This window comes from Plectropomus leopardus, chromosome 5 (genome assembly GCF_026936395.1).
Source record: "Plectropomus leopardus strain MGB_pleo_1.0 chromosome 5, ASM2693639v1, whole genome shotgun sequence".
Taxonomy (NCBI): Eukaryota; Metazoa; Chordata; class Actinopteri; order Perciformes; family Serranidae; genus Plectropomus; species Plectropomus leopardus.
This window is the reverse complement of record NC_142180.1, coordinates 33,051,861-33,078,840: the sequence shown is the minus strand read 5'-3', so window position 1 is coordinate 33,078,840 and position 26,980 is coordinate 33,051,861. Positions and strand designations below refer to the sequence as shown.

At 40.8% G+C, this 26,980-nt stretch overlaps 1 protein-coding gene across 1 annotated transcript in view; it reads left to right on the top strand.

The window, feature by feature from the left end:
* Positions 1–25,548, top strand: part of sh3rf1 (SH3 domain containing ring finger 1) — a 50,584-nt gene extending 25,036 nt beyond the window's left edge. The window contains exons 3-12 of the mRNA XM_088077997.1: positions 3,709–3,984; positions 4,543–4,638; positions 6,938–7,243; positions 13,566–13,676; positions 16,705–16,832; positions 17,601–17,771; positions 19,239–19,522; positions 19,615–19,931; positions 21,254–21,600; positions 21,742–25,548. Of these exons, the coding sequence (XP_087934123.1) occupies positions 3,709–3,984; positions 4,543–4,638; positions 6,938–7,243; positions 13,566–13,676; positions 16,705–16,832; positions 17,601–17,771; positions 19,239–19,522; positions 19,615–19,931; positions 21,254–21,600; positions 21,742–21,910 (2,205 nt within the window). The 3' untranslated portion in view covers positions 21,911–25,548. The remainder of the gene's footprint in view (positions 1–3,708; positions 3,985–4,542; positions 4,639–6,937; positions 7,244–13,565; positions 13,677–16,704; positions 16,833–17,600; positions 17,772–19,238; positions 19,523–19,614; positions 19,932–21,253; positions 21,601–21,741) is intronic.
* The last annotated feature ends 1,432 nt before the right edge of the window (positions 25,549–26,980 follow it).

The window sequence follows — 26,980 nt, the reverse complement described above, 5'->3', positions numbered from 1 at the left end:
CGAAAAATGAACAGTTTAAGATTTGATTTTACATTTATTTTTATATGATCATGACATTTCTAAATTATAATCAGGCCACATTGTGGGCCTCAAAATAAAGAACCAGAAGCCTCTTGTGGCCCGCACATTGCCCTGGGGTGTTGCTGCTGTGGGTAATCATCTACTTAAAATCTTTAAAGAGGCTAGAAGTCTGAGAAATTTTACAAGTCTGATACAGCAGCCCTAAAGTGGTGAATGCTGCTGTATAATTACTTCCATAAACTTTCACCACAGATGTTGAGAACAATTGGAGAGGTGGAGTGAGAGGGAAAAAAGCTTGCTGGCTCTTCCAAAGATCAGAAAATTCAATCTGATGGATTTCTCTTATCATGAGCTTTTGGTGTTGGAGTGTGAAGTCAGGATTGGGCTTTTTCTGTGGCTGAGATTCATGCAGAGATGCACCTTAATGCAGTCTGCCCTGCCCGTGGGGAGGGTCTAAAAGCGATAAAGGCTGGGAGGATCAGTGTGCAGCTGTGTGTGTTTATGTGATGTGTTGCTAGAAGCCCGAGATGAGTTTTTTATAGCATTTATGTTGAAGCAACACTTAAGCTCGCTTCTGTGCATTCCTGTCAGGAGCACAGTCCTCTCTCTGCTCCAGAGAGGATGTTTGGTCAAGACTGGTGGTGCAACTTTATGCAGGTCGACTGCAGACACAACAGCATTGTCTCCATGGACACAAACCGGATATTAACCCCCACAGCCATCACCCATCATCCCCAAGTTTTGCACACTCACACCACCTCTTAAATCCAAAGACCCCTGTAGTCAATCTCTTGATTTGCTCTCTCTCTCCCTTTCACTGTTAAGCCGAGTGAAACATGGAAATGTACCTCTGCTGACTCTTTTATGAGGCCAGAATAGGGAGTTTAAAAAACAGCTGAGAAGTAGGCGGTAAGAGTGTGGGACAAAACCTATTACCCTGTCTGTCAGGAGTGAGTTTGTTCTGTGTTGTCCGGTACAGGACTCTGTCAGGAAAAACTTCAACTGCTAGTTAAATAGAAACCACCCGCGACTTATGGGCTTCCCATGAATCTAACCTAACCACTCTGAGTGATAAAAAGGACATATTTTTCTAGTACAGTGTACATGCAAGACTGTATTTACTAGCATTTTTATGAGTGCAATCACTTTTACCATGTGCAAAAGTAATTGCATAACAACGCTGACTTTGGACACTGTGCCACGACTAAAGGTTTTATTAAGCCTCGGCCTCGGTGTACAAACAAGTGCTTAACAGTTTCATCGGAACAAGCATTTCATATTTACCATGTAATTAGATCCCATTGGCTTTGTGTAGCTTGAACCTGCTCTGTCATTTGCAACAAAAATGGCAGAGCTTCAACTTTCATTTGCATTTTCATCACGAAACTCCCTGCCAGGCCTGGGTGGGCTCAAAAGCCCCGTTTCCCCCTGAAAGGAGGCCCAGTTCCAGTGCAGTGTGCAGGGGGCTGCAGTACCCCTCCTCCTCCCTCCCCACAGACTGGACCAGCAGAGCCAGAGACCGATTGGCTCTGTGCTTTAGGCTGTGTGATTCTCTGCAGCAGGGTAATGTCACCCTGGCTCACCATCACGGCTCATTCTGTACTTTTATTCTCCTCTGAGCCTTTAAACGGTTCATTAGCCTTTAACAAGACTGCAGAGCCTGCTCCAAACTCCGCTTTAACCCCTCTCTCTCCGGCTCACTTTATCACCCTGGCAGTGTCTGACTGAGCCATTTTTCCTTATCACTGTGTATATTCCTCTGCAGTGTCAGCTCCAGAGTTGAAGTCCAGTCAGTTAGTAGTGTTTGTGATTCTGATCACTCCAAAAGATGTCCAACAGCAGTGGGATAAATGGTGGGGGGTTGGTTTGGACTGAAGCCTTCCTCATGGACACCCACCCTGAATGGAGAACATTGATGCTTCTCTATCCTGCTACTCCCCCCTACTCGCTGTCCCTCTTTCCCCGGATTGTCATTCCCTGAATGGGCCTTTCAGGACTCCAGGCTAGCAGGCTGAGATACAAAACCTTCCTCTGCAAGATAAAGGGACAGAGCTCTGGGCCTTCTGAAGGCGTTAGTCAGCTAGTCACAACCAGCCAGGCTCATCACACTTAAACTGTGAACACACCACACAGACCTTTTCACTATCGGGGAGCAAACAGGACAGTTTACTGTCACTGTAGGAACCACACACTGTCAGATTTTGTATACTTTTGTTTGTAGTGTCCAAAAACACATACTAATGTCATTTCCCCATAGCGCCTGGCTTCTAGTTGATTCAGGACTGACAAGAGCGACTGTGAATACTGTTTTGAAATCTGATGGCTCTTTTTTGGGCTGTTGTCAAGCTTGTTACATTGCCTCCTTTTCACGATTCTCACTGCTCTAGTACTTCTCCGAAAAATGCGCTTTGAGTCAGTGATTCGTTTTGTATGAATCCTACAACCAAGTCTGTGCTAACTTCACAAAGTAAGTTTTTGGAATTGAAAGTTAATTCATTTTTTTTTCTTTTATGTTTTTTTATTCAAATTAACATTTCAAAGCTGTCTTTCCACCACTTCAGTTTGTTCTAATTTAAAACAAAAAAAAAAAACAGTCCTTCATTTCTGTTTCACAAGCAAATGTAGTATGCATTCAGAATACTATGGCTGGGTAGGGGTATTTCATACCTTAATACCTTATACTGACAGAAAAAACATAGTACCAAGTAGCATCAAAACATCTCCAGTCAAATGATTCAAATGATACCTGAATCCCAATCCTTTTTGCACTGGGGGTCTGATGATGGACCATCCCGAAAACCATCTCTAGAGGCAAGCGTGAGCGTGATGTATTTGACAGATGTAGCAGTGCCAAGATGCTACCAAAACTTTCAATATTCTGGCTATACTGCAGAGCACTCTATGGTTATTGAATGAAGAACTCTACTGATATCTGTATAACTTTAAGGGTACTTGTATTGGTACTGGTATCATAATTTTTGAGATGAAATCCTGCCATACAACACAAAGAGACTAATTCATGCTTTTATTGCAGGCTAGACTACTGTAGTGCTCTCCTCTCTGGTCTGAAGAATAAAATTAATCAGCTGCAATGAATTCAGAATTCTGCAGCACGAGTTCTGATTAAGACCAGAAGAAGAGCACACACTGTTTTACAAAAACTTTACACTGGATCTTAGAGATGATTTTAGTTTGTGAACCAGGAAGTCCCCTCAGATCCTCCGATTTTTTTAGCTCTTCCACAGATGAAAATGAAAACATTTGGTGACTCTGCTTTGAGCTGTTGCGCTCCATAATGCTGGAACAGCCTGCCGGAGGATCTGAGAGGAGCTGGGAATATTGATACTTTTGAAACCTATCTTCTTAGTCTGCTTTTTATGTAATGTCTTACTACCCAAACTTTATGTTTTTTTAAGATCAGTTTTTGCTTATTTCATGCAGTGTTCTTGTTTTTGCTTCTTCAGTCAAACTGTAAAGCACTTTGAATTGCATTTGATTTGTTTGGAAGCTGCTTCCTAAATAAAATTTGATTGATTGATACCAACTACACTTAATTTAATCTCTTTTTTAATATGATTCTGCTACAAACTAATGAGTTAGTAGGTAGAATAGAGTTGGAATTCAGTGTAACTTGTTGCCTTTAGTCTTTATTAATCTCTCTGTCGTACTCTTAATCTCTGTCTGCAGGGTGTACCCCAGCTGCCCTGTGCCAAGGCGCTCTACAACTATGATGGTAAGGAACCAGGAGACCTCAAGTTCAGCAAGGGTGACATTATCATCCTGCGCCGGCAAGTGGACGAAAACTGGTACCACGGCGAGATGGGCGGAGTCCACGGCTTCTTCCCCACCAACTTTGTCCAGGTCATCAAGCCGCTGCCACAGCCACCACCTCAGTGCAAAGCCCTCTATGACTTTGAGCTCAAAGACAAGGAGGCAGACAAGGACTGTCTGCCCTTCTCCAAGGTGAGACACAGTATCTCTGCAACACCCACGGGTCTGCCAAGTGGTCACTGTAGTAAAACAAAAATACCTCTTATTACAGTGACACTCTGTCTTCTAAGCATTCATTCTCTCCACTTATGTGTGTGTGTTAGAACGTAACGGCTGCTCGCAGAAACGCCCACAGAAATGTTTTAGATTCAGAGGCAGACTTCTTGATGAACAACTGTAATTAGGCTGGATAGAATGAACGCCACATAGAGCAAGGCACGGCTTAACTACAGTAATTGAGTGGTTATATCTGTCCAGCTGTTTGGGTCATACTTTGATGTTTTTGTATTCTGTCATCAGTTGTTTATGTGTGCCACATGAGCAAAAACAGAAACAAGCTTACTAAGTAGTTTTCCAGACAGAATGCCGCACCTTGGACTCTTGTGTATTTACTCTTGGGCATGTCCTTTTTATAAAACATCGCCCCTACCTCATTATTTCTGTTCAGCGCTTGTTCCTCCAGGAGGAGAAACACTCTTAGTTAGCAGCATCCTTAATTAGGTTCTTCCTATCTCCCCTCTTGAATTACAGGATGATATCCTGACTGTGATCCGCAGAGTGGATGAAAACTGGGCAGAGGGAATGCTTGGAGATAAAATTGGAATTTTCCCCATCTCATATGTCGAGGTAAGAAAATTAACCTGATTCTCTGATGTCAAAATGTCACCAATCATTAGTGGAATAATTGCCCCGTGAAGATCAGTAAAGTGTCACGATCCTTTGAACGTTTCTTTACTTAAACATCTTGCAGAAAAATGTCGATGATACTTCTCCTGCTTTTGAAATGCTCATGTGTTTCAGAGAGCCACTAAACATGTCTTTGAAGATTTAGACTCAGTCTCACCGTGTCTAAGCTCCACAGGTCTCACATAAAAGCTTTAGGAATAATCCACACAGAATTAAGTAAATCTTTGTCCTTTAAAGAGTATTTCATTTTTCACTTAAAAGCTGTCAGAGGCAGTGTGTATGTTCTATTTGCATGAATATTATAAATAAGCAGAAAAAATAGATCAAATATCAAAACCTGATTTGCACAATGAGAGAATCTCAGAATAATGTTTCAGTTTTAAATAAGCTGCTGCATTGAAGTTTTGCAGCCGTGCATTGAGGTTAGTCTGTGGAGGAGGATTTTTTTTTCAAAGCTGTGACAGTTTTCTTTATTCCCTTCATATGTATTCTATCTTTTTTATATTCATATGTTTTATATACTGAGTGAGAGTTTTAGAGAAACAAAATGTAAACTATACATTTCACACAGCAGGAGCCACTGTAGCAGAACACAGTATTTTGTTCACCTCTGACTAGATAGTTTGCAGCCATGTTCAGGGTTTTATAAACAATCGCAATGCTGTCACAAACATATAGAGCATCCAAAAATGTTCTTTTGGTTGTGCACAACCAGTGAATATCTAGGTCATAGCATTTTCATCGCCTTAGGGGCTTTGGTGGCCTTGTGAGTAGGGGTGCCACCTGAAAGTTGAAGATTCAAATCTTTAGTTGGAAACCCCTCAGTCGACTGAGAGTTTTCAACTGGGGCAGTTGTTGATGTTTTTTGTTTGTTTGTTTTTGTTTGTCAGTCAGTTTAGGGGATGTTTTGGTCCCCTGAAGTAGCTGCAGAGTGAGAGCTTATGTTGAATATGGTTATAAATACGTATTTAGATATATATACAGAGAAGGATAGAAAAGAAAAAAGTAGTATTATTAAAGAAAATAAAAATTGTTTAATCCCCACCTGACGAACATAGTGTATCCACACATAAGTACAAGTCCTTCATTTGCGCCACCTTTGCATTTTCACACAGAAATAATTCACGGTGGCATCATGCTGCTCCGTTGTGTAATGTTAGATAGCATGACGGCATCGCAGAAGCAAAAGAGGAGTGATGGATGTGTTGTTTAATACAACAGCATCAGCTTCGAGTGTGATATAGAACATACGCATCTGCAGCCTTTTCTAAACAATGAAAATGGCATAACATGGCAATAACAATCGTGTACCGTTCCTGTTATATGATGACTGATCATGTTCTCTGCTCCGAGGGTAAGATACCTCATTGTTTTCCCAATTTGCAAACATTTATGGCTGCTGTTCTTCTTCGAGGTACCTGTTAACGGCTGTTAGACGGAGGCATCTATCTTCTGCCTCCTGGTTTGAAGTGGTGAATTTACAACCCAAAGCAACTTTATATAATACAGTCTCTGGGTTTTGTTTGATATCATGTGTTGTGATAAAATATGTTATTGCACACTTCCGATTTGTTGTTTGCATGCAGTTAGCATTTATTTGTAGGGCTAACTTGATTTGTTAACTATATAATATGAACGTCACCCTGAACATCTAGCCGTAACTGTTTAAACAGAATTCTGAGTCTGGTACAGCCCTCTGTTAAAGGTGGTCTTAAATTTAATGAGGTTAAGGTTCCTCACCTGGTATTTTGTTCTAAATCCTTCTCGTCTGACTTAAAATGCTGACATGCCAGTGATGAACCTGCACAGGCTCCCTCCTGGATTGGAGTAAAATGCTTAGCTTTCATGTCCTAAGTAGAGGGAGCTGCTTGGGGCAACGTGTGACAGCAAGTGAGAGCACCCTCTGATTAACTGAAACCATTTAAGTCTTTTTCCTTTGATTTTAAGCGAACAGTTGTACATTACTGAATGAGAGGGTCACAAAGCCTGCAGTTAGAGAGCTGCCTCAGCGCAGTCAGCTCCCTCAGACTAATGTCAGGACATGATGGATCATTCTGCTGCTCGCCATTTCCACTGACTAGATAAAGATGGGTGTCTTCCATGACAACTTTATTATAGAGAGTGACAGTTTTCGTGATCACTTTAATACTCCTAACTCCATCACGCCTTCCTGTCTATCTGTTATTTCCACCTTACTACTCTCTCTTCATTGCCCCCTGCCTCTCTTCCTCTCTCTTAGTTCAACTCTGCAGCTCGTCAGCTTATAGAGTTGGACAAGCCGTCAGACTCCAGTGGAGACTCTGGTGAGGGGGCCTCCTCGGGGCCCCAGAGCAACGGTGCCCAGCGTGCAGGGGAGAAGAAGAACAGCAAGAAGCGACATTCCTTCACCTCTCTCACCATGTCCCACAAACCCATGCTAGCTCCTCCCCCCCAGCGCCACTCCATGGAGATCAGCGGGCCCGTCCTCATCAGCTCCAGCAACCCCACAGCAGCTGCACGGATCGGAGAGATCAGCGGGGGGCTCTCCTGCAGCGCACCTTCACAGGTAAGATACTCCACAGGAAGGGAGGGGGTGAAGGACAGTGGCTGCTGCATTGCAGGTCCCTTCCTGGAGGCTGTAACTAATGTGTTGACTAAAAACAGAAGAGTGCAGTGGGAAAAATAAGCTCAAATTAAAATAAGAAAAGATAAAACTATACTTATCCCAAGTGAATTTTATGTGCAGCAATTTTTTATGATGTTTTTGTCCTGTTTATTTTCCCCACAATTTACAGCAGCACACTCAGGATAGAGGAATACAATGTAATCGTGTGCCCTTACTTCTTTGCTTATTGCCAGTTTACAGGGTTCCCACAGATCCTTAAAAAGTGTTAAGAAGCATTGAATTCAGTACATGAAAAATAAGGCCTTGACTGGTATTAAAATGCCTTAAATATATCTGCCAAAAGTCTTAAAAATGCAAATATGCCTGGAAGCAGGGTTTTTTCCGTGATTTTAAAAATCTCTAAAATAATTGGCAACATCTTCTTTTTATGTGTTTAATTTACCAAATGCCTCTTGTATCAACGTCACACAGATCAGAACAGTTGAACCAACAACACTCATTATTTTGTTTCCAAGGCAGTGGAGTGACAGATACAAAGTGGAAAAAACACAATCGCCAAGCCATGTTATATGTTACAATACGCATCTGGGTCAAAATTGTCCCTAATGCTGAATAATTTAAGTTGGTTTGTGTTTTTTTTTACTACTTTTAGTCATTGCAAAGTTGGTCTTAAATTTATGCAAAGAGGCATTAAAAAAGTCTTAAGTCTTAAATCTAACTTACCTTAAGCTGTAGGAAGCCTGATTTAGTGTGCACTTTGTGGCATTCCTTTTTACTATGTAAAGTTTCTTGAAAAGCACTCTATAGATAAAATGTATTATTATTATTATTATTATTATTATTATTATTATTATTATTATTATTATTATTATTATTATTATTATTATTATTATTGTTGTTATTGTTATTTATTCCGGTGTACTGGATAACTCTCTTAAACAACTGATCTGTCAATATCCCAGGTCTTTCGTCAAAATGTCCTGAAAGATTTCAATGTCCCTGACAAATGGGAGAATCTGTTAATTGATTAGACTCAAGTGGGACTAGGTGATACTGGGAAGATCAAATATCATTATATTTTAGATGAAATACCTCAAAATTGACATTGCAGCAGTATTGTAACGTTGATTATTCACAAAATATTAATACAATGAGAATGATAAATACTCATCAGTAATGTGGATATAAAGTCTAAGTGGGTAAAGGAAGAGTTAATTTATAAAAACAGATAAGATGCATTCCTAAAATGAGAAAGTAAACAGTTTGATTGATATTCCTTTGCGTGCACAATTAAAAAAACATGGTTTATGAAAATTTAAAAACCTTAAGATATCCTATCGAAACAACCAATACCAGTTTGAGCGTTATTCCCTGGCTTACATACACATGCAGAGACAGAGAAAAAAATTATTTAGGAAAATGAACAGAGAACAGAGATATTTATTTTTACAAATAAACCCATAAGTAAATTCTAAAACAGTCTGTTAAGTTAAGAAAATGAGATATCTTCACTGTAATGCAACCTATAAAACCAGGAAAAGACAACATGTAATGACATTACAATATAAAAAAATCTTTGACCAAATCTAGTCTCATATCACAGTAGTGATATAATATCAATATCCCTGGACTCTGGTGCATTTTAGTGCTATTTTAAAAATAAATAAATATTACATCAGCCTATGTCTTATGAGTTGACACATGAACGCAGAGAATTTCTTTTCAGATTTCCATGTCCTAACTAAGTGCGACACCAGCGAGCGTGAGCGACGAAATCAGTTTGATGGCACGTTTTCGATTGGAATGTGCTAACTGGCCACGTGCAACGCAGCGCTGTTGTTTTGAGCTGAACTTTTGTCAGACACCCTGTTTCTATTTTTTCACTTGTTTTGAAAGCTCTGCAACGGACGAGACACAGACAATTTGTGTTGAAATGAAGCGATATCTGTACCATACAAAAATCGAAATAAGGTCGCAGCTGGCTGAAGGGAGATTGCCAGAGAGCTGAAAGTTTAGGGGTAATGACCATCTCTAATTTTGATTTGATTTATCTTGAACATGTTAAAAAAAAAAAAAATAGAGAAATGATTTTACAAACAAGCAGGCAGACAAAAAAAGTTACAATGAAAAACATAAAGCAAAAGAAATGGTCAAACACATGATTACTTATTACAAAAAATCCATAAATCACTGAATTTTAATTAACCAGCTTCCTTATTAATTTAAACTAATACTCTAATTAATTAAACATACAATGTATGCAGAAACCCACATACCTAAAAATCATATATCTGCATTTTTTCATTATTATTTTCATTATTATTTACAGATAATAAGAACCTACTTGCCATTGGCTATATTGTATATCATTTCCAGTAAATACCACAATTTAAATCATGTTCTGTGTTTTTAAAAAGCAGAAATGAAAAAAAGATAGGAAGTACTCACTCATCTTTTAAATGGTTACGTGTACAGTATGATCTGGAGCTAGAGCTGATAGGCACTGGGTTTGCTGTAGTGCAAATTTATCCGATTAACGGTGGACAGAGAGCAGCACTCGCTGTTCGGACACAGTGTTAGACGTACGTATTCTCGGAGGGAATTATTTTCAGCGGATGTTATGACAGGAGAGATTTAAATATGTCGGCCTTCAACAGATTTTCCTGGTCAAAACCCAGTAATTATTGGATAAGGGAAACCCTACAATATCCTGTTCAGTGGTATTTAACTGCAAAACTGTAAAAAAATAAATAAATTTAACAAAAAGGCACAATCATACAAGTGGAAACCCGAGTCCAACCTCAGTTCTTTTTGTTTTCACAAGATGTTTGTTGCTGTTCAAAGGCTCCACTCTCCTTCTGTCAGCAATTAGGCTTCCCTTTTCCCCATCATACCAAACAGGCCATTGCTCCATCCAAGCGTTTGAAATCATGGATGCGTGACTCCACTCGTCCGCAAAAACGACTCCAGCTCAGCCCTCAAGGTTTCCACACCAATCCTGACATGACAGGAACTCGCAGCTGCTTTATGGTTGCCAGCCGCTGGAGATTGGCTTTGACTCGGTGCTAGTCTGTCAAAACAACAGACAAGCAGATTTACAAGTGTCCCGCTGGTTTACCTCTGTCTGAGGCTCTGTAGGACTTCAGCTGAAATGTGCAACTAAAGATAAAGTTTTACCCAGTTTATGATGATTTTAGAACTATTAAACAGTAATGAATTTATTCGCTATTTGCAAATTATTCTTTAATTGTTACCACAAGTTTCAAGTTTTTCAAGTTAAATCCGGTCAAGGTGATGTCTCTCTGGATTTCAAAACTGTTGCCTCGCTCTTATAAATTTAAACTTTTGGCAGACATATTCACACAAGAGCTGGCTTTTTTATTTGGTGGTGGTTTGACAAAATTCAGAGACAGATTTCAGATTGCATCAGCATTGTTGTCACACTTTGAGGTTCTGGGAGCTTGTAGCCAACTCAGTTTTTTTTTCATTATTTTCTGTCTATTTGTTTGTTTTTTTCACTTAAATGTCCTTTTCTGTGTCATCTGGATTCTGCAGACTTCTTGAAATGTTCCAAAACTCCGTATTTAGCTCAATCATTAATCTTTCATCCACAGCGTATGTGTTTATGCGCTTCTTTGTGTAGCGGAGACAAGGAGAGTGCTTGTCTACAGTAAAGTGGCTGAATAAGTGGATCTTCTGTCTTTTTACAAACCAAAACCATTGATGTTGATATGATTTATGTGGCATCAAAGACTTCTCTCTGTGCAGAAGGTGTAATCAGGTTTTTAATGACTCCAGACTTGTGCCTGTGAACTCTTTCTCCCAGGTGACAACGGGGCTAACAATGCGTTTGATTTACACATCACGGTGTTTATTAAAAATACAATCAAAACTCTGCAGGCAGTGTATGCACAGCCTCCTTCCTCTTCTCCCTCCCTTTCCCTCCCCCTTCACCTTTACTCATCATGTCTTCCATCACCCAGACAAAAACAACAAAGGTAAACCCCAGTTGCCTAGGGGGCTGAGTGGTCTGCCTTGGAAATGAACAGGCCTCTCATCTATCAGTGTAGGAGATAAGATGAGGAAGAATTGTCAAGAAATAATAACGAGCTGCAGCTGATGACATTTTTCTTCAATTATTAAGGAAATGTATTTATTTAAAGGTGATCTATTATGGTATTCTTTATTTTTAGTTATATATAATGCTCACACTAACAGTTTCAAATAATACATAACAGGTATGTAAAAAATTATCCCTGTGAGCAAAAACTTTAGCCGACTGTTTTTCTACTTTGAAGACTACCTAGTGTCAGCTTGTGAGAGATTTCTCTCACAATTGAACCTAAATGCAGTTCCTTCAACTGTTGGGTTGAAAAAACTCCTTCAACTCCGTCAGCTGCTGCTACTGCTGCACAGCCGGCACAGTCTCCAGCATCATCCACTCAAGGTCAGCAGTGGTAAGCACTCCCAAAATTTGTAGCAAGTCCCGTCAGTTAAAAATATTAATCCAATGTTGAAATCCAAGTTAAAATCAGCAGGATAAGAGCTAGTTAGCTAATTAAATGATGCTCCATAAGGTTTCATTGTGGTGTGTTCAAGGTTGGATCAGTAAAATGAAGGTAAATAAAACATAATGTTTCTAATGTAACTTTAAGAAAAAGAAAATTTTGTTTTTGGCAAGAAACTTGAATAACACAATTGTTTTAGTGAGAAATTTCTTTTCCAAGCAATATAAAATGGATAACATAGATAGACTTACAACCTGTTTAATGTGCTATCATGAGCTGTATTCATCTTATAATACATAAATAAACTAATGATGCCAAAAAGTATCAATAGTGGTATCGTTTAAGGAGACTCGATGTTATCGATATCAGTAAAAAATTAATGATCCCCATCCCTAGCAGAGACGTGAAAATGCAGATCCAGAAGATCTGGGAAGCTGACCAATCAGGACAGACTGGGCTTTTTCAGGAGGGGAGCTTTAAGAGACAGGCGCTAAAACAGGGTGTTGCAGGCAGAAAGTGAATACAGGTGTTCCTGCACACACACAATGAGGAAAATAATATGCAAGGTTTTTTTTCAGCATTAACGTATATGAGCATGTTCTTGTACAACCCTAAAATACAAGTATGAACCTGAAAATGAGCATAATGCTTCCCTTTTGAATTAGCACAGCGTACCTGCCCTGTACTATAGTGTTAGTCATTTGTTTCCAGGCAGCCATTTCACTCACAGTGTCACCTCTGAGCACACTGTCAGATTTGCTTTTCTTTGGCACACCCAGTGCACAACAGATAAGGAAGCAGTGAAGATTGAGTCTGAGGTTTGTCTGCTCTCTAAAAGGCTCACCTCAAGAGGCAGCTCTGTCTGGAGCAGTCATGCATGGAGGGAGAGACCACAGGCTACAGGGAGATATTGTGTGTCCAACAGTATGGCCTTGTTACTAGGACACCACCATGACTCACATGGTGGATGACTGGCCGGGGAAGCCACCTCTCTTTAACACGCCCAATGAAATGTTCTACCAGGCAATCACCTGGTTTCCGTTGGCCAATCAGATCATCAGACCACCTTTGTGGTTATGACTAAGTCACCAGGAGACAATCTCACATGTGTGCATCACAGTTCTGAGTCATTTACATGCAGTGTGACAGGAGACTGGGAGAATATTTTAAAAATGAAATTGTGAAGTGTTGATGCACGTATGCTCTCATGAGATAAAGTATGATTTCCATATTGTGTGTTTGGTTGTGTGCAGATGCATACACATATGCGTGTACCTATCATGTTTAATACATAAAATATGCATGTATGAGTATATGTAAATTCAGTGAGATATTTATATGTACGTATATGTATGGATATAGATATGTGTGTATATTTTTATGTCTAAGTCTGAGTGTGTAAATATGTAAGTTTATGTATATGTGTTAGGGATGAAGTTCACAATTGATTAACTGATGAACTGAGGAGAAGGAAATAATATGTTTTATGCTTCCTTCTACTCCTTTTCGAACATGTAAGATGAAATTATTTGAATCTATTCATTGAGTACAGGTTATCCATTTTTATTATTGGCATTTTGTTAATTTTTATCTTTTTCTGTTTGTTTTACATGTTCGAAATAAAATCTATTTATCTATATCTCTGAATAAGACTAAGAATCACATTTTTATTCTTCAAATGTGAGTTGAGCTTGTGCTGTACATTGGATTCGTTATGGTATATTTAATGGTCCACATTTCCATTTTGTTGCCAGGTACACATTTGCACAACTGGACTAATCGTGACCCCACCCCCCAGTAGTCCTGTTACTACAGCAACGGTCTTCACATTTCCCTCGGAGACGAGCTACACATCCATCACTGTGGTAGGTGGAATCCTCTACAGGTCTTATAAATCTTGCAAACACAAGGCCAAAGCAAGCAAAAAAAAACTTACTTGAGTCATGAATTTAAAGTTTTTCTGTCTAGGTATATCTGGAATACTAAACAGGTTAAATAAATAAATGTTACTATAGCTCAAGCCAAAGGAAATACATTCACATTCAAGTTCTATTCTGCTCTAAAGGTTTCTTCAGTTGAGACAATCTTCACATTATTTTGTTTAGACTGTTGTCTTTTGCGTGTGCATGCATCATTCTGTGACATTGTTTGAATCCATGTAGAGTAAAAATAGACTATTGTTTTTCTCTAAATTACAGTTATGAAGTAAATGTTGATTGCACAATGTAATTGCTATAGAATAATGACACCATTCGTGTTTAGACTGGTTTGCTGCAAGTCTCACTTTTACTATGCAATTCTGTTTGCCGCCGGTTATGATCCTCCTGGGAAAATGAAGGCACAATTTACAGCACAAAGAAAGTGCTTCAACCATTGTGCAACCAAAACAGGAAGAAGATTGCGCTTTTGCTTTCCCAAGTAGCTATCCACAGGTTAAAAAAATAGTTATTATGCCCAGTAACGGAAGTGGTGGATGGTGAACCAACAGAAGCAACTGTGGAAAACAAAATGCAGGGTATTATGTGTTGTTGGTCCTTTCTGGGCTCTGTGGAAAACAGAAGGCGATGCGGTTGAACTGTTTCCCACAGAATTTGAATCTATGTGTGGCGGATAGCTGATGACCTCCTTTTTGATCGTTCGGTGCCCACTCTCTGTATTTGAACGTTTTTGCCGGTCCATGAATGCAACGCAGGCGTAACTCTCCTCAGCAGCAGTTTGTTGAGTTTGAGTCGCTGAGTGTAGAGTTGATCAGTTATTTTGATTTTGGTCGGATTGATCAAAGCTGATCAGGTTAGTTCAATGAATTAGCAGAGCAGCTGCCGCAGAGATGAGTGTAAGCAAACTTTTAGACCAAAGGCTGGACCACAGGGTGTGCAGTCCCCATCGGACAGCAGCCGGTTTCATAAAGAAGTTGGTTGGAAAGACAGTAGACAAAACTAAAATGCGATCACAGTTCTAAGAAGTTCTATTTCTTTATGATTCAATTTTAAATTTTGACTCTGCTGTGACTGCGCCCAGACTGCGCTCCATAAGTGTAGTGCATTGAATAACCAATATATATATATATATATATTCCTTTAGCATTCTTTATAAAACCACATCAATATGTGGTGGCAAATGATGATATTGTGGCACGGATAAGTAAATGCGTGGAAAATTCTGGGTTCACTTTTTAATTTTTGATAACAGAGTGTAATTCAGAAAAAAAGACATTACAACAGAGATTGATATGAGCAAATCGCAGACCCCTAAGGGATGGAAAAAACAAGCAAGCTGGAAAAAGGGGAAAAAGCTGCATGGCATATTGGGATATCATCACGCATTTCTTGAATAATTTGCACAGAATCAGGGAGTACATCTGTTTCTGCTTTATTACAGTTGTTATTTTCATCCAAGATTTCAAATTTGAATAATAATTTAATTACTTGCAGAAATATAAAGGTTGAACATAAAAAGGCATAAAGGTATACTGTGTAAAGTTGTCTGTAAACATGGCCTTGAATTAATTAAAGCAACTGTTGCTCTTCTCTGAGAAGATTAGTTTAAGATGAGAAGAACTGCCTCATGGAAATTCCCATCAGCTGCTAACAAGCAACATTCGGGTATTTGTTACTTCAGACTGTGTGGTTGTGAAAGTGTTAATCTGGATTCTTTGACGAATGAGATTCAGTAGCTTTATTATTTCACGTGTCAATTACCTCCATAAAGACAGCAACGTGGGGGAACGTTTTGCGCAGAAATTAACTTCTTAACATAATTCTGCTCAGGAAAAACAATCAGTACAAGTAAAAATGTCAAGAAATCCCTTCAGCCCACACAAAACAGCACGCACACTTCCTGTCTGTCTATGTGTATGCTCTGGCATGTGGAGTTTCTGAATGAGCAGGAATGTGTGCACAAAAGGTTGAGCTCTCCGCTTCACTTGGGAACCCTACATGATGTTTTTGTACAGATGATTTCTCTAGCCTGCAGGCAACCTAATTATCTCAGCCCAAGCGTCAGCAGTGAAACGAAATGCACATCGACACTCACACATACACATAGGCATATACACATACCACAGGGCTGTCTGAGTGCCTCTCTCCTCCACCATTGTGTCATGGAAGCTATTACTCTGCTGCTCAGTGCTGGCGACACAGAGCTTGGGAGTCTCATCTTGCTCTTAGGTGTACAAGTATCAGTCTGACACGCTGTGCCCTCATTTAGCTTTTCACAATTTCTGAACACGTGTTTATGTTGTTTTCATGTGCTTTATGTTGACAAAGTTGGCTTTGTGGCTTTTTTTTATCCCGTAATCTAGTAGCACACAGTGCAAATTTTTTTTAGGGCTCTTCTAAATCATGCAGCAATCATTAGCCTTTAGTCAAAAGCTCTAGTCTCTTTTGACATTACAGGCGCTCAACAAGGGAGAACAAGTGAGTCAAGATGAATCCACTCAAGCTTGGTTTGAGGGTTGCTCTGAAGTGTGATGACAGACATGTTTTTCATTTCATATGGTCCCAATTAAATACTGCAATGGCTTTAACATCGAGCTATGCGGTCTCCTAGCAACAAACAAACAAGCAGCAGCATAGGAGATTCTCAGCTGCAAGGGGAAGTCGGGGACAAGGCGTATAGTGTCTGCCAAACCAGACTCTCCCTGAGTGTGTCGGCAAACTGGAGGGAATATCCCAGATGACAAACGATCTCTCATTCTCTCTCCCTCTTTTGTTGCTCATAAACAAACTGGTTTCTCCTCTTATGCAACATAAAGGCGCTGTTTTTTTAGGCTCACGTTACTTGTGTTTGTCTCACTGCGTCACACTGAGAAAAAATCAATTATGAATCTCTGCGGGATTGTAATTAACATGTTGACTACTAATATGATTTCCTATTCTTCTGTTTTTTTTACAGGATGCTCTCCCACCACCCCCACCGCCTCCCCCACAGTCCTCCGTTGATGGAGCAGCATATTCATTGGCTGCCGGACAGAGACCCTCCCCCAGCATAAGCGACCAAAGTGGGAGACAAAGACCCACAGTGTGAGTTATAAAAACAGTCCCACACAAAAATATGCAGTCTTCTTAAATGTGCAGTGAAATGTCAGAAGCGGTTTGTGCACCGATGGCCCTGGGCCTTAATGGAAATGCTCAGTTCAGATGGGGGGAAGGTTTTGCCTGTCTGTGACCCCCCCCTCCCTCCCTCAGCTGTCAGTGTGAGGCTGCAGAGCGTGAGCATGTACACAGGTGATGGGGTCATAATGTGGGTGACAGTCTCCAGGGTCTCATTGGAGAATCCGCTCTGTCCCGCCTGACTTTTGACCTTCTCACCTTTACCCTCATTACTCCTCCAAAGACACCATACACCTGATAAGAATTAGATCCACCCATGCCCCGCTATTCTGCCGTCATCTGTGTCTGCCTGTGCATGCATGTCAGACTTTGAGGCATTTATGTTCCCTTCCCCCCTGACAACATTGAAATCAGAGTGAAAACATCCCAGCTGAGTCTCCTATCATCTTGGCTGCCGTTCCGGGCCTGCTCTTGCGCTGCTGTAGAGAGATGACCCGCAAATTGTTTTGTCCTCCAGTGCTGATTTTCCCTGGGTCAGAGGGCACGGTCTCTGCTGGAGGGCCTCAGAGGAGATGATGACAGATGTACAGCGAGAGAGTGGGATAAATTCAGAACAAATGGCATGCTGTACAAAATGTTTAACTGCTTTTTTTCCCATATGGGTGAAAATCATCCATGTTTGCTTTATGTGTGCATTTGTGTAACTTTATCTTTGTTTACTGTTTGTTCTGGATCTAGCTATGTGGCGATGTTCCCATATACTCCCCGTAAGGAGGATGAGCTGGAACTGAGGAAGGGAGAGATGTTTCTGGTGCTGGAACGCTGTCAGGACGGCTGGTTCAAGGGCACCTCCATGCACACGGGCAAGATTGGAGTCTTTCCTGGAAACTACATGAGCCCAGTCAGCAGGTCAGTCATTTATTACATACTGTACATTCAGTCACACACACACATGCTTGGTTTACCATCCATGTTGTCTGTAATGCACAGTTGTGGGTTAATAATTCCACCTGTTTAATTTGCCAGCCTTTGATAGTGTACAGAAAGATGTGGAAAAAAATGTCCTCAAATAAGGATAGCGAAGTTTCCAGACTTTAGATCATTCCTTGGTAACAATAAAGTTGACTGGTTGACATTACTTCAGTCGGTCTACTACTGTGTTCATAAAACCACAATTTATTGTCATCAGTCATAAATAAAGGCAACTCATAACTGACAGAAGAGCAAGAATACAGCCAAAATAAGGCTCCTGTTATATGGTTGTAACGTGCGGTGTGTGTGTGTGTATAGTTTACTTTATAGCTTACATAGCTCAGTTTTAGCAATGCCACAGTAAGAAGAAAATATCACGTCATGTGAAAAGTTTATCACGAACTGTGGCCTACAGTTTGTGTTGTCAGTGAGGGAAGCGATAATTCTGAATTATTTGTTATTTTTTGCTAGCACATGTTAAATTTCATTTGTTCTCTTAACATTGGGTTGTGTTGTTAATGTGCTAACTAGCGTTTCGAATCTCCTTTTTTGGTCTCCTGGTTTCCATTTTTTTTCAATGACAAATACAGACTTCTGGCACCTGCTGCTGTGGAGAGTTATTTCCTCTCATGCAGGCACAGAGCGTACGTGCTGCTGGTCTGCTGGCTGTAGTCTTTGTGGTGTGATCAAGTGAAACTTTTTGCTGAGACTAAGGAGACGTGAGGCAATGCAACAGTCAGCCTTCATCACCACCAGTTCTTTGATGTCTGCTTGTTGTGTTTGGCTGCAAGATTACCCAATATATCTCTGGGTTTTTTAACTGTCATTCTTTTTTGTTTTATTTCGGACTTGTTTGTTGTTCTTCTTATTTGTTGTTTGATATTTAATGCTTTCATTGTGAAGCACTTTGTATTGTTTGTTTTGCAAAAATGGCTTATAAATAAATCTTATCTTTACTCAGTTTATTTTAGAAGCTGTTTGACCAAAGAAACATCTAACTGTGTAAATAATTCCCTTTAAGCATAGATGTTGGTTGTGTGATGTGTAAATTTGTAATTTATGGGGCGCCCAGCAGCTTAGTTGGTAGAGCAGGTGCTCTGTGTGCAGAGGCCGCGTCCTCGCCACAGCAGCTGTGGGTTTGATTCTATAACCTTGGTCCTTTGCTGCATGTCATCCCCTCTCTCTCCCCCTTTTCACACTGAAACGGTAACCTGTCCTATCTAATAAAGGCAAAAAGCCCATGCAATAATCTTGAAGAAATAAAAAAAGGAATTTGTTTTTGTGCGATGCCTCACTTTAAAATGAAAACCTAATACAGTATGTTCAGAAGAAAAACATCCTGTCGGTCTGATATTCCCCTGTAACCTCAGACTTCTTACTCATTTTTATGCCCTCTCCCTTCAGGACAGCTTCAGGGAGCACGCAGCCCAAAGTGCCCCTGAGTCTGTGCACTCAGGCTGGTAGAGGGGTCACCATCGTCAGCCCCTCTTCTTCCTCCCATGGGGCCATTGTTCCAGGTCCCGATTTCAACAAACCCCTCACCGTGTGCTCCAGCGCGGTCCCTGCCAACTCCCAGCCTGCCGTTGTGGTAACAGCAGCTCAGACAGCCACAGGTCAACAGCCAAAAGTCCCTCTGCATGTCAGCTCCCAGATGACTGTGAACCAAGCTCGCAATGCGGTCAGGACAGGTAAATCTACTGTGAGAAAAAAAATGGCTAATGGATGTTTGTTTGTAAAAGGGATTTTTAATTTTGTTTATTGTTTTGTATCCTATTTGCAGCTGCATGTCACAGTCAGGACCGGCCCACAGCGGCTGTGACACCCATCCAGTCTGCAACACCTGTGACCTATCTCCCACACCTCACAGTGTGCCCGCAGCCTTCCTCCAGTCCCGCTCAATGCTGTACTCGGGCTGGAGTGGCAATGGGCTGTGCTGCTGCATCTCTGACACCACCCAACGTCAGCGCTGCATCCTTGGAGGGTGATGCTTTGAGACCTGTAGCTGTCCTCACTGTCCCCGGCTCCGGGAACAGCTCGGCTCTCAACTCTGCGGCTAACAGCGCGGCTCTTGCTTGCCGACTGGACAAGGACGTCAAGGTTTGACCTCTAAATATTTTTAGAGTCTCTGTGTGCTTTATTAACATGATCTGTATCTAATTGCTCATTGCTGTAATCATCTGCAAGAGATGTTTGCATGTTTTATCATGGTAAAGAATTTGTCTTTAGTTCTAGCATTTTTTAATAATACTATGTGTCCACGGGGGCGATGTTGGGCACGAGGGCTCGTGCCACTTCCCAGCATTGGATACTGGATGGGATTGTCACTCGATTGTGTCAGGAGCACTTTCACTCGTGGACTGTCCATCAGATTTCAAACTGGACTGACATGGCAGATTGTTTGCAATAGTTTATCAAAATGTTTTTCTAAAAACATGTAGGGTGAGAAATAAGCCATGAAATTTCTGAGTCTGTCTTCATTTTATATTAACAACACTTATTTTAAGAGTTTTTGGGATTGTCCAGTGGCGCCGAGTATGCCTGTCATGATAACTACTTTTGGAGGACAATATATTGTTCGAGAGATAAACACTGTTGGTGTCATTGTTAAGACCATTTTATGCCAATGATGGAGTGATAATATATATGCATAATAATGTAAATACACCCTTTCAAAAAGCAACAAACGATTAGAAATGACATCAAAAAATTTCACAGCATGCTGTTTTTTCTGTAAATTTTGCTCAGGTGCTGTGAAAAAACACAGCACCCATATCCTATAATTGTCACAAACACCCTGCTGTTTATTCTGGTGTCCTGTTGACTAAAATGTTGGTGACATTCTTATTTAAACAAAGACGCTTGTAAACAGGTGCTGTTGTACGTCATATGGACATGACCTTGATCATTTTTACTGACTTTGATAAGCCGACAACATCACTATCTCTTGAAACGCAATGCGGCACTACCAGAGTGCATTGCACAGATGCTTACTTACACAATGAATGCAAAGCGTGGAAATGATGGATCCTGTGGACGTGCACCATAACGTGGGAAATGATTGAAACGCCTTGCAGTGGTTGAGAGTGTGTGAGATTCCTGATGAAATTTGTTGGCATGCTAATCACACTGATCGAATTCACCAGCTGTAATCAACGAGGAGAGCAGCTTCTGACTTCCTGTCATTTTCTTCTGTCCGTTGGAACAGACAGTGGTCATGTTTTTTCTCTTACAACCTGTAGTTTAAAACCCGCCTGTGCTAAAAACAGGATTGTCTCTCACCACATTTGTGAGTGTCAGTGGTAAAGAGGCAGCCAGTTCCAGGAACTACCTGTCTGTGGTTTGTGAAAATGACTCGTGCCTCAGGAGTTGTTGCAGTACTTTAACAAACTAAAATTATGCTGTTGCGGTTGTTGCTGCAGAGAGAAAAGAAGAGTCTTCTCAAGCTGTTGTCCAATAAGAAGAAGTCTCGTCCTTCACCGCCCTCCTCTCCTACCCTTGAAGCGGAACAAGCTGCTGCTGGAGAGGTGCTACATGGCGCTGTGGGCCCTGACACCTCCCCTCCCTCCGGCTCCGTCAGCTGCCTCGAGCCCGAACCTGCTGCTGCTGCTGCTGTCGCCTCTGCTTTTCCATCCTCTTCAGTCCCAGAGTCCTCCCATCGGAAGAGCAGTCCCCTTGACGGATGCGCACCCATCGCTCCTCCTCCTCGCCAGCCGTGCTCCTCTCTTTTATCCCAACAACATGATGCACGACCCATCATATGTGAGAGGTACATTGATGTAAATCTGCTACATTGTCCTGCTCATTTTCCTCTTCATAGAAGTGCAGCATTATATTACAGGTATCATAGCTCATCACATTGTTGCAGCATGTATCAGTCACTCACTGCGCCTCCGGCTGTCCTCCCCAGGTACAGAGTGGTGGTGTCGTATCCTCCCCAGAGCGAGGCTGAGCTGGAACTTAAGGAGGGCGACATTGTGTTTGTTCACAGGAAGAGAGAAGATGGCTGGTTCAAAGGCACGCTGCAGAGGAACGGCAGGACCGGACTGTTCCCTGGCAGCTTTGTAGACAGCATCTAATACACACATTGCAGTGAACCCCCACCATGACCCAGCTGAACGCTGCTAGCCTCGCTACAGTGCGTCACCGTGCAAAACCAAACGGGTCAGCACTCGCGAGTTTGACGGGACAGGACCATCATATTGACACTTTAACTTCCTTAGAGCCCAACGTGGCTCAGGCCACTGAAAATTAACGCTGGTGGCACGTGAGAGAGAGCTGCAGAGAAGAACGGTTGTCATTGAAAGCACAGTGGACAGAGTTAGAGGAGAGCACACTACTCATGAACTTTTCCTTTTTGTTGGTTATTTATATCTTTGTAACAATTCAGCTGTTTAATGTGTGCCTTGTACTGTTCCTCACTTTATTGTACATAAGGACACAAAGATGATTAGTCCTAAAACAACCAATATGAGCTGTTGATATAGATATGTTACACATTTTAACTTATTTCATAGATTGGCCTTTTTGTAGTGCAACACGTTAAGGGGCTGGCACATGCCTTATGCCATATATGACAACATCAGATATACTTTCTCCATCTGCCTGCGGTTTCACCATTATTTCAAACTGTCAGCAGATAGGAGCAGGAATATCAGATGCGCCAGAACAAATGAGCAGTGTCATCATCGCTTGTGCTGTATCGTAGGAAAAAAGGATACTTCCGCAGCTCTAAAGGCTTAACCTAAACCTGAAGATCATAAGAGAGATCTGCCGTATTGCACATTTGAGCTACAATTCACATCCATGTAAACATTGCACATCGCAAAATATTCCTGTGGGCCATCACAGGATTTTTTCCTGGTGTGGCTGAGGCTGAAGTGCTTAGGACTGTTACCTGCAGTGATCAAATATTTGCATGTGATTAGCAAAGCCTCCTACAGGAGACGCAGTGGTGTTAGATGTGTTGCAGAACTGTTTGGTTATGCCTTTTTAATATGCGAAAAAACACACTCCGAGAATGACTTTGCAGTCAAATATTGCTTACTTTGTACCTTCTTTGTATTTACTGATCACAGTAGCTTCTCTCCAAGACGTAGCTCTACATCATAAGAGCGACATAACATTTCATGGTGCACAACAGATTCTTTTCCGTGTATATTTATGTTGGTTACAAATTCCACAGAGGCTGACACCTGCTGCTCTTAAAGTAATTTAACTAACCCGGACACGCAGTAAGGCACACAGACAGACACCTTCACCCTTCAGCAGGCTCTCAGTTTTTGTACACTATTACTCATTCCTAATGTGACTTGCGGCAATAAAAACACAGCTAGCTAAAGCACAGAATGTTTGCCTAAAGTAACATATCATTGTATCACTCCACAGGAAGAGATGTGTAGTGAAATTCTGTTGAATTTAGAAAGATTTATTGAAATCAATCACTTTGACCCCCTTGATTTATTATTTTTTTGGATTTTGTGGTCAAGTTTTGTTGTACAGTATTGTATTGACTTGAATTACTGTAAGATTTCTATGTGATCGGAGGGGATTTGGTCGTAGTTTTGGTACTTGTTAAACTTAAAAAAGAGAACGGGCAGTTTCAGAATTTATACTTTGGGGAAATAAGACCAGTTTCTGTCATCAGTTTAAATATCTCAACATGTATTCTCCAAAATATAATGGATACATGAATTCAATTCTTCACAGTAGGTATCATTATACAGTTCCTCCAGGACTTCATGGGCTGTTTTTTTGGATAATTTCAGCCTTAAATGACTGATATCACTGCAGCTTTCCAAAAAAAACTGCAATGCATGTTGCAATGTTTATAGGTGGGAGGGTTTTTTTGCAATGAAATTGCAGGGGCTAGTAAAAATAATTGCAAAAATAGCTGTAATGCTGTCACCGACGATCAGCTGTTGCTACCAACAATACGGTGCTAAAGGACCGTCTTTGTGAGCCGCTCTCCTGCTCTCTCTGCCCAGTTAGCACGAGCTAACACAGCAGCAGTGTTTAACTTCCAACACTGAGTCGTTTAATGGTGCCAACTAAAACAAAACAGTGCCACGCTGTTGTGAAATCAGTTAATAACCATCAACGTTTTCCCCAGAACTTAAATCTTTGTGTGGCGTTAGCTGATCATTCTGTATCCACTCTCTAAATCGTACATTTTTGCAGGTCCATGAATGCAGTGCAGTAGCAGTCTAGGGGTGGATAATTGATCTAATGATCCGTTCACTGCTGATCATATTAGATTGATGGATGAGAGGAGCAGCTGCTACAGAGGCGAGTGAATGCAAACTTTTAGACTTAGTGCAATTAACATTTAAGTTTCACTATTACTGCACCTGACGTTCTGTCTGCTCAGAGAACGCCCTGCGCTTCGAAGGTGATTTGTAATGGATTACAGAACAGTATATGTATTACAATAGTGCTCCTGATGAACAGTCCAGGTCCAAAAATAAAAAAATGTATTCGTGGTAGCAGCTGCTTTGGTCGTGGCAGCCCGCCACAAACAAATTAATGTGTTGGAAACCCTGACTGTTGGGTAGCATTAGCTGTGTGATGTTAACAGTTAGCCCTGTGAATGTGTGTCCCAAGCACAGAGCTCACACTCCTGCTGCTGTGGTCTCATGATAAAAAGAGAGAGAGACAGCAGGGCAAGGAGAGGCTGAGCGGATCAACACGCTGCACACAGCTCTGCAGTTAAATGAGATTTTACCCATTTTAAATAGTAAAATTTGCAGTACAGTTGCAGGAATTGACAGAATTGCAAGTCATGCACAATTCACAAGAATTGGCTGACTCTGCATAATCATTGCGACTGCAACATCCTGGAGGGGCTGATTATAGACTGACTGCCTCAGTTGGCTCCACAATATTTAATATAATGTGACTTATTCATCAGAAAGTCTTATGAGGTCTGAGTATTTAAAACACTTTAAAGTTGAGGCAATCACTGAGTTGTGCCAAATTTGGCTTTGAGAATGAATTCACTGACTGAATTGGACCCACAGTTTCAAGTCTGTTTTTTGTTTTTTTAGTATTTTGTAAGTTGAGGGGGACCACTGTGTAACTGACTGCTGGAATATGTTGTAGCTTGTTTGAAATTTGGAGCGTATGTGGAAAAGGATGGTACAAATCACTGTTAGGGCCTTTTTTGTGTTTTTTTTTTTTTTATGAATTGGTACTTATGTAGAATTAATCTGACATTGCATTGTTGTCTTGGCAATCACCACACCAACCTCAGGCTCTGTGCTAAACTCTTCCTCCGAGTGTCTTTTCATTTCACTGGTAAGCCTTTAATATACACATCAGACTTACTCCAACACAGATGTACACATTTATGCACTATCATGACGTATCTAATCGTACTGACTTCTCGTCCATATTGTTCATGCATAGGCTGCACAGTCCTCAAAACATGAAGCATTTCTTATAACAGTTAATAAGTATATTTTTCATTTATTGGAACACATGGCAACTTAAGTTTGCTTGATTCAACTTAACAGATTTCCTCATGCCAAGGTGACTTACTTGATTTTTTTTTTGTCTGTAGTTAGTCTGTTGTATGTCTGAAAATGGTGAAACTGAAATCAACCTATTTGGCACAAATCTATTATGTGAAAAAAAAAAACATTTTGAAGTATCTGAGGGAATAGCACATTTTGTAAAAATCTCTATAACAATAAAAGCTAATGGTTTCCATAATCTCCTCCCTGTGAAGTTACTGTTTCATTACAGTCATGTTGCGTTCTCTTTCCCGCTGTTTTGGGAGAGAATGAACATGCAAATGTTAAATTACAAGCAAAAAGACGGTTGTTCCTAATTAAATGTAATTAGGTTAAGTCACAGAACATGTGGTCATTAACGTCTGCAGGAATAAAAAAGCTTTTGGCTGTAGAGGACTTTCTCCTGTGATTTACAGCAGAGCAGAGCGCTTCAAATAGAGGTGAGCCTTCCCAGTGTGTTCAGCAGGAAACACTGACAGGAACTGACAAGCACCCAGAGAGGTCATTGTGCTGCACACAGTTCCCCGCGGAGGATGGGTTACCATGGAAATAAGTTATTCCAATGTATGAGCATAAGACTATAGTTTAGAGGAATAATGAAAACAAGAACATTTATTCTGCAAATATTTACATTTGAATCATTCTGACTTCATCTTTTTTTAAACTTTCGGCCCCTCTGCTTGTGTTAACTTTGGTCGATGACTTTGAAAATGCTAAACTTGATCAAAGATCTTTACTGTCTGACACAACTGTGAGCCGTGGGTGGATTAAAGGTCCACTGTGTGGGATTTAGACACATCTACTGGTAGAGATGGTATATAATATTTATTATAACTGTTTTCATTAGTCTATGATCACCTGAAAATAAGAATCACTGTTTTCATTACCAAAGAATTAACCGTTTACACAGAGCAGCTCCTCTCCAACGGAGTCACATTTGTTCTACAGTCGCCCACAACGGACAAACCAAACACTGGCTCTAGATAGGGCTGTTTGCATTATTGCATCGGTTACTCTTGAGCCACACACTTGGTAAACAGTAAAACTACCAGTTCTGCAACCTCAGTGTTAGAAGCCACAAGATTTAGGGTTATATACCGGCAGAAATGGAGCATAATATGATATATTTGTTCTCTTTAGAGTGTAATCAGCCTGTTACCAGAGACTGAGCTGATAGTATCTACACAGGCAGCGGGCATGGATGTATTTAAGAGTCTGGATACAGCTATGGAGGTGGGCCCCGTTCATTCCTATGAGAGATGCTCATTGGTACATGAAGCAAAAAAAGTTGTTTTTCGGGGTATAGAATACCGGGTAACTTCCGAGGCAAGGCATCTGACTTCTGGTTTAGTGTTTGCTTGCTTTTAGACTTTCCAGATGTTATCAAACTGGACGGCTTAATTCTAGATAGTGAAATGAGTTGTTTTGTGGAGTTTTGACGCTTAAAAAAAATGAGCACTGATTCACAGATGTCTCTTTGCAAGTCAACGGGAAAAAGTCTCTCTGGGTCCATGAGCATCACCTGACAGACCCGAATGGTGTAATTCCACCTTTGGCCACTATGTTAAATTTGCATCAGAGCCTGACGCACACCCAGGGGCTCCGGAGCAGGTGCTCGTTTACGAAGTCCACCAT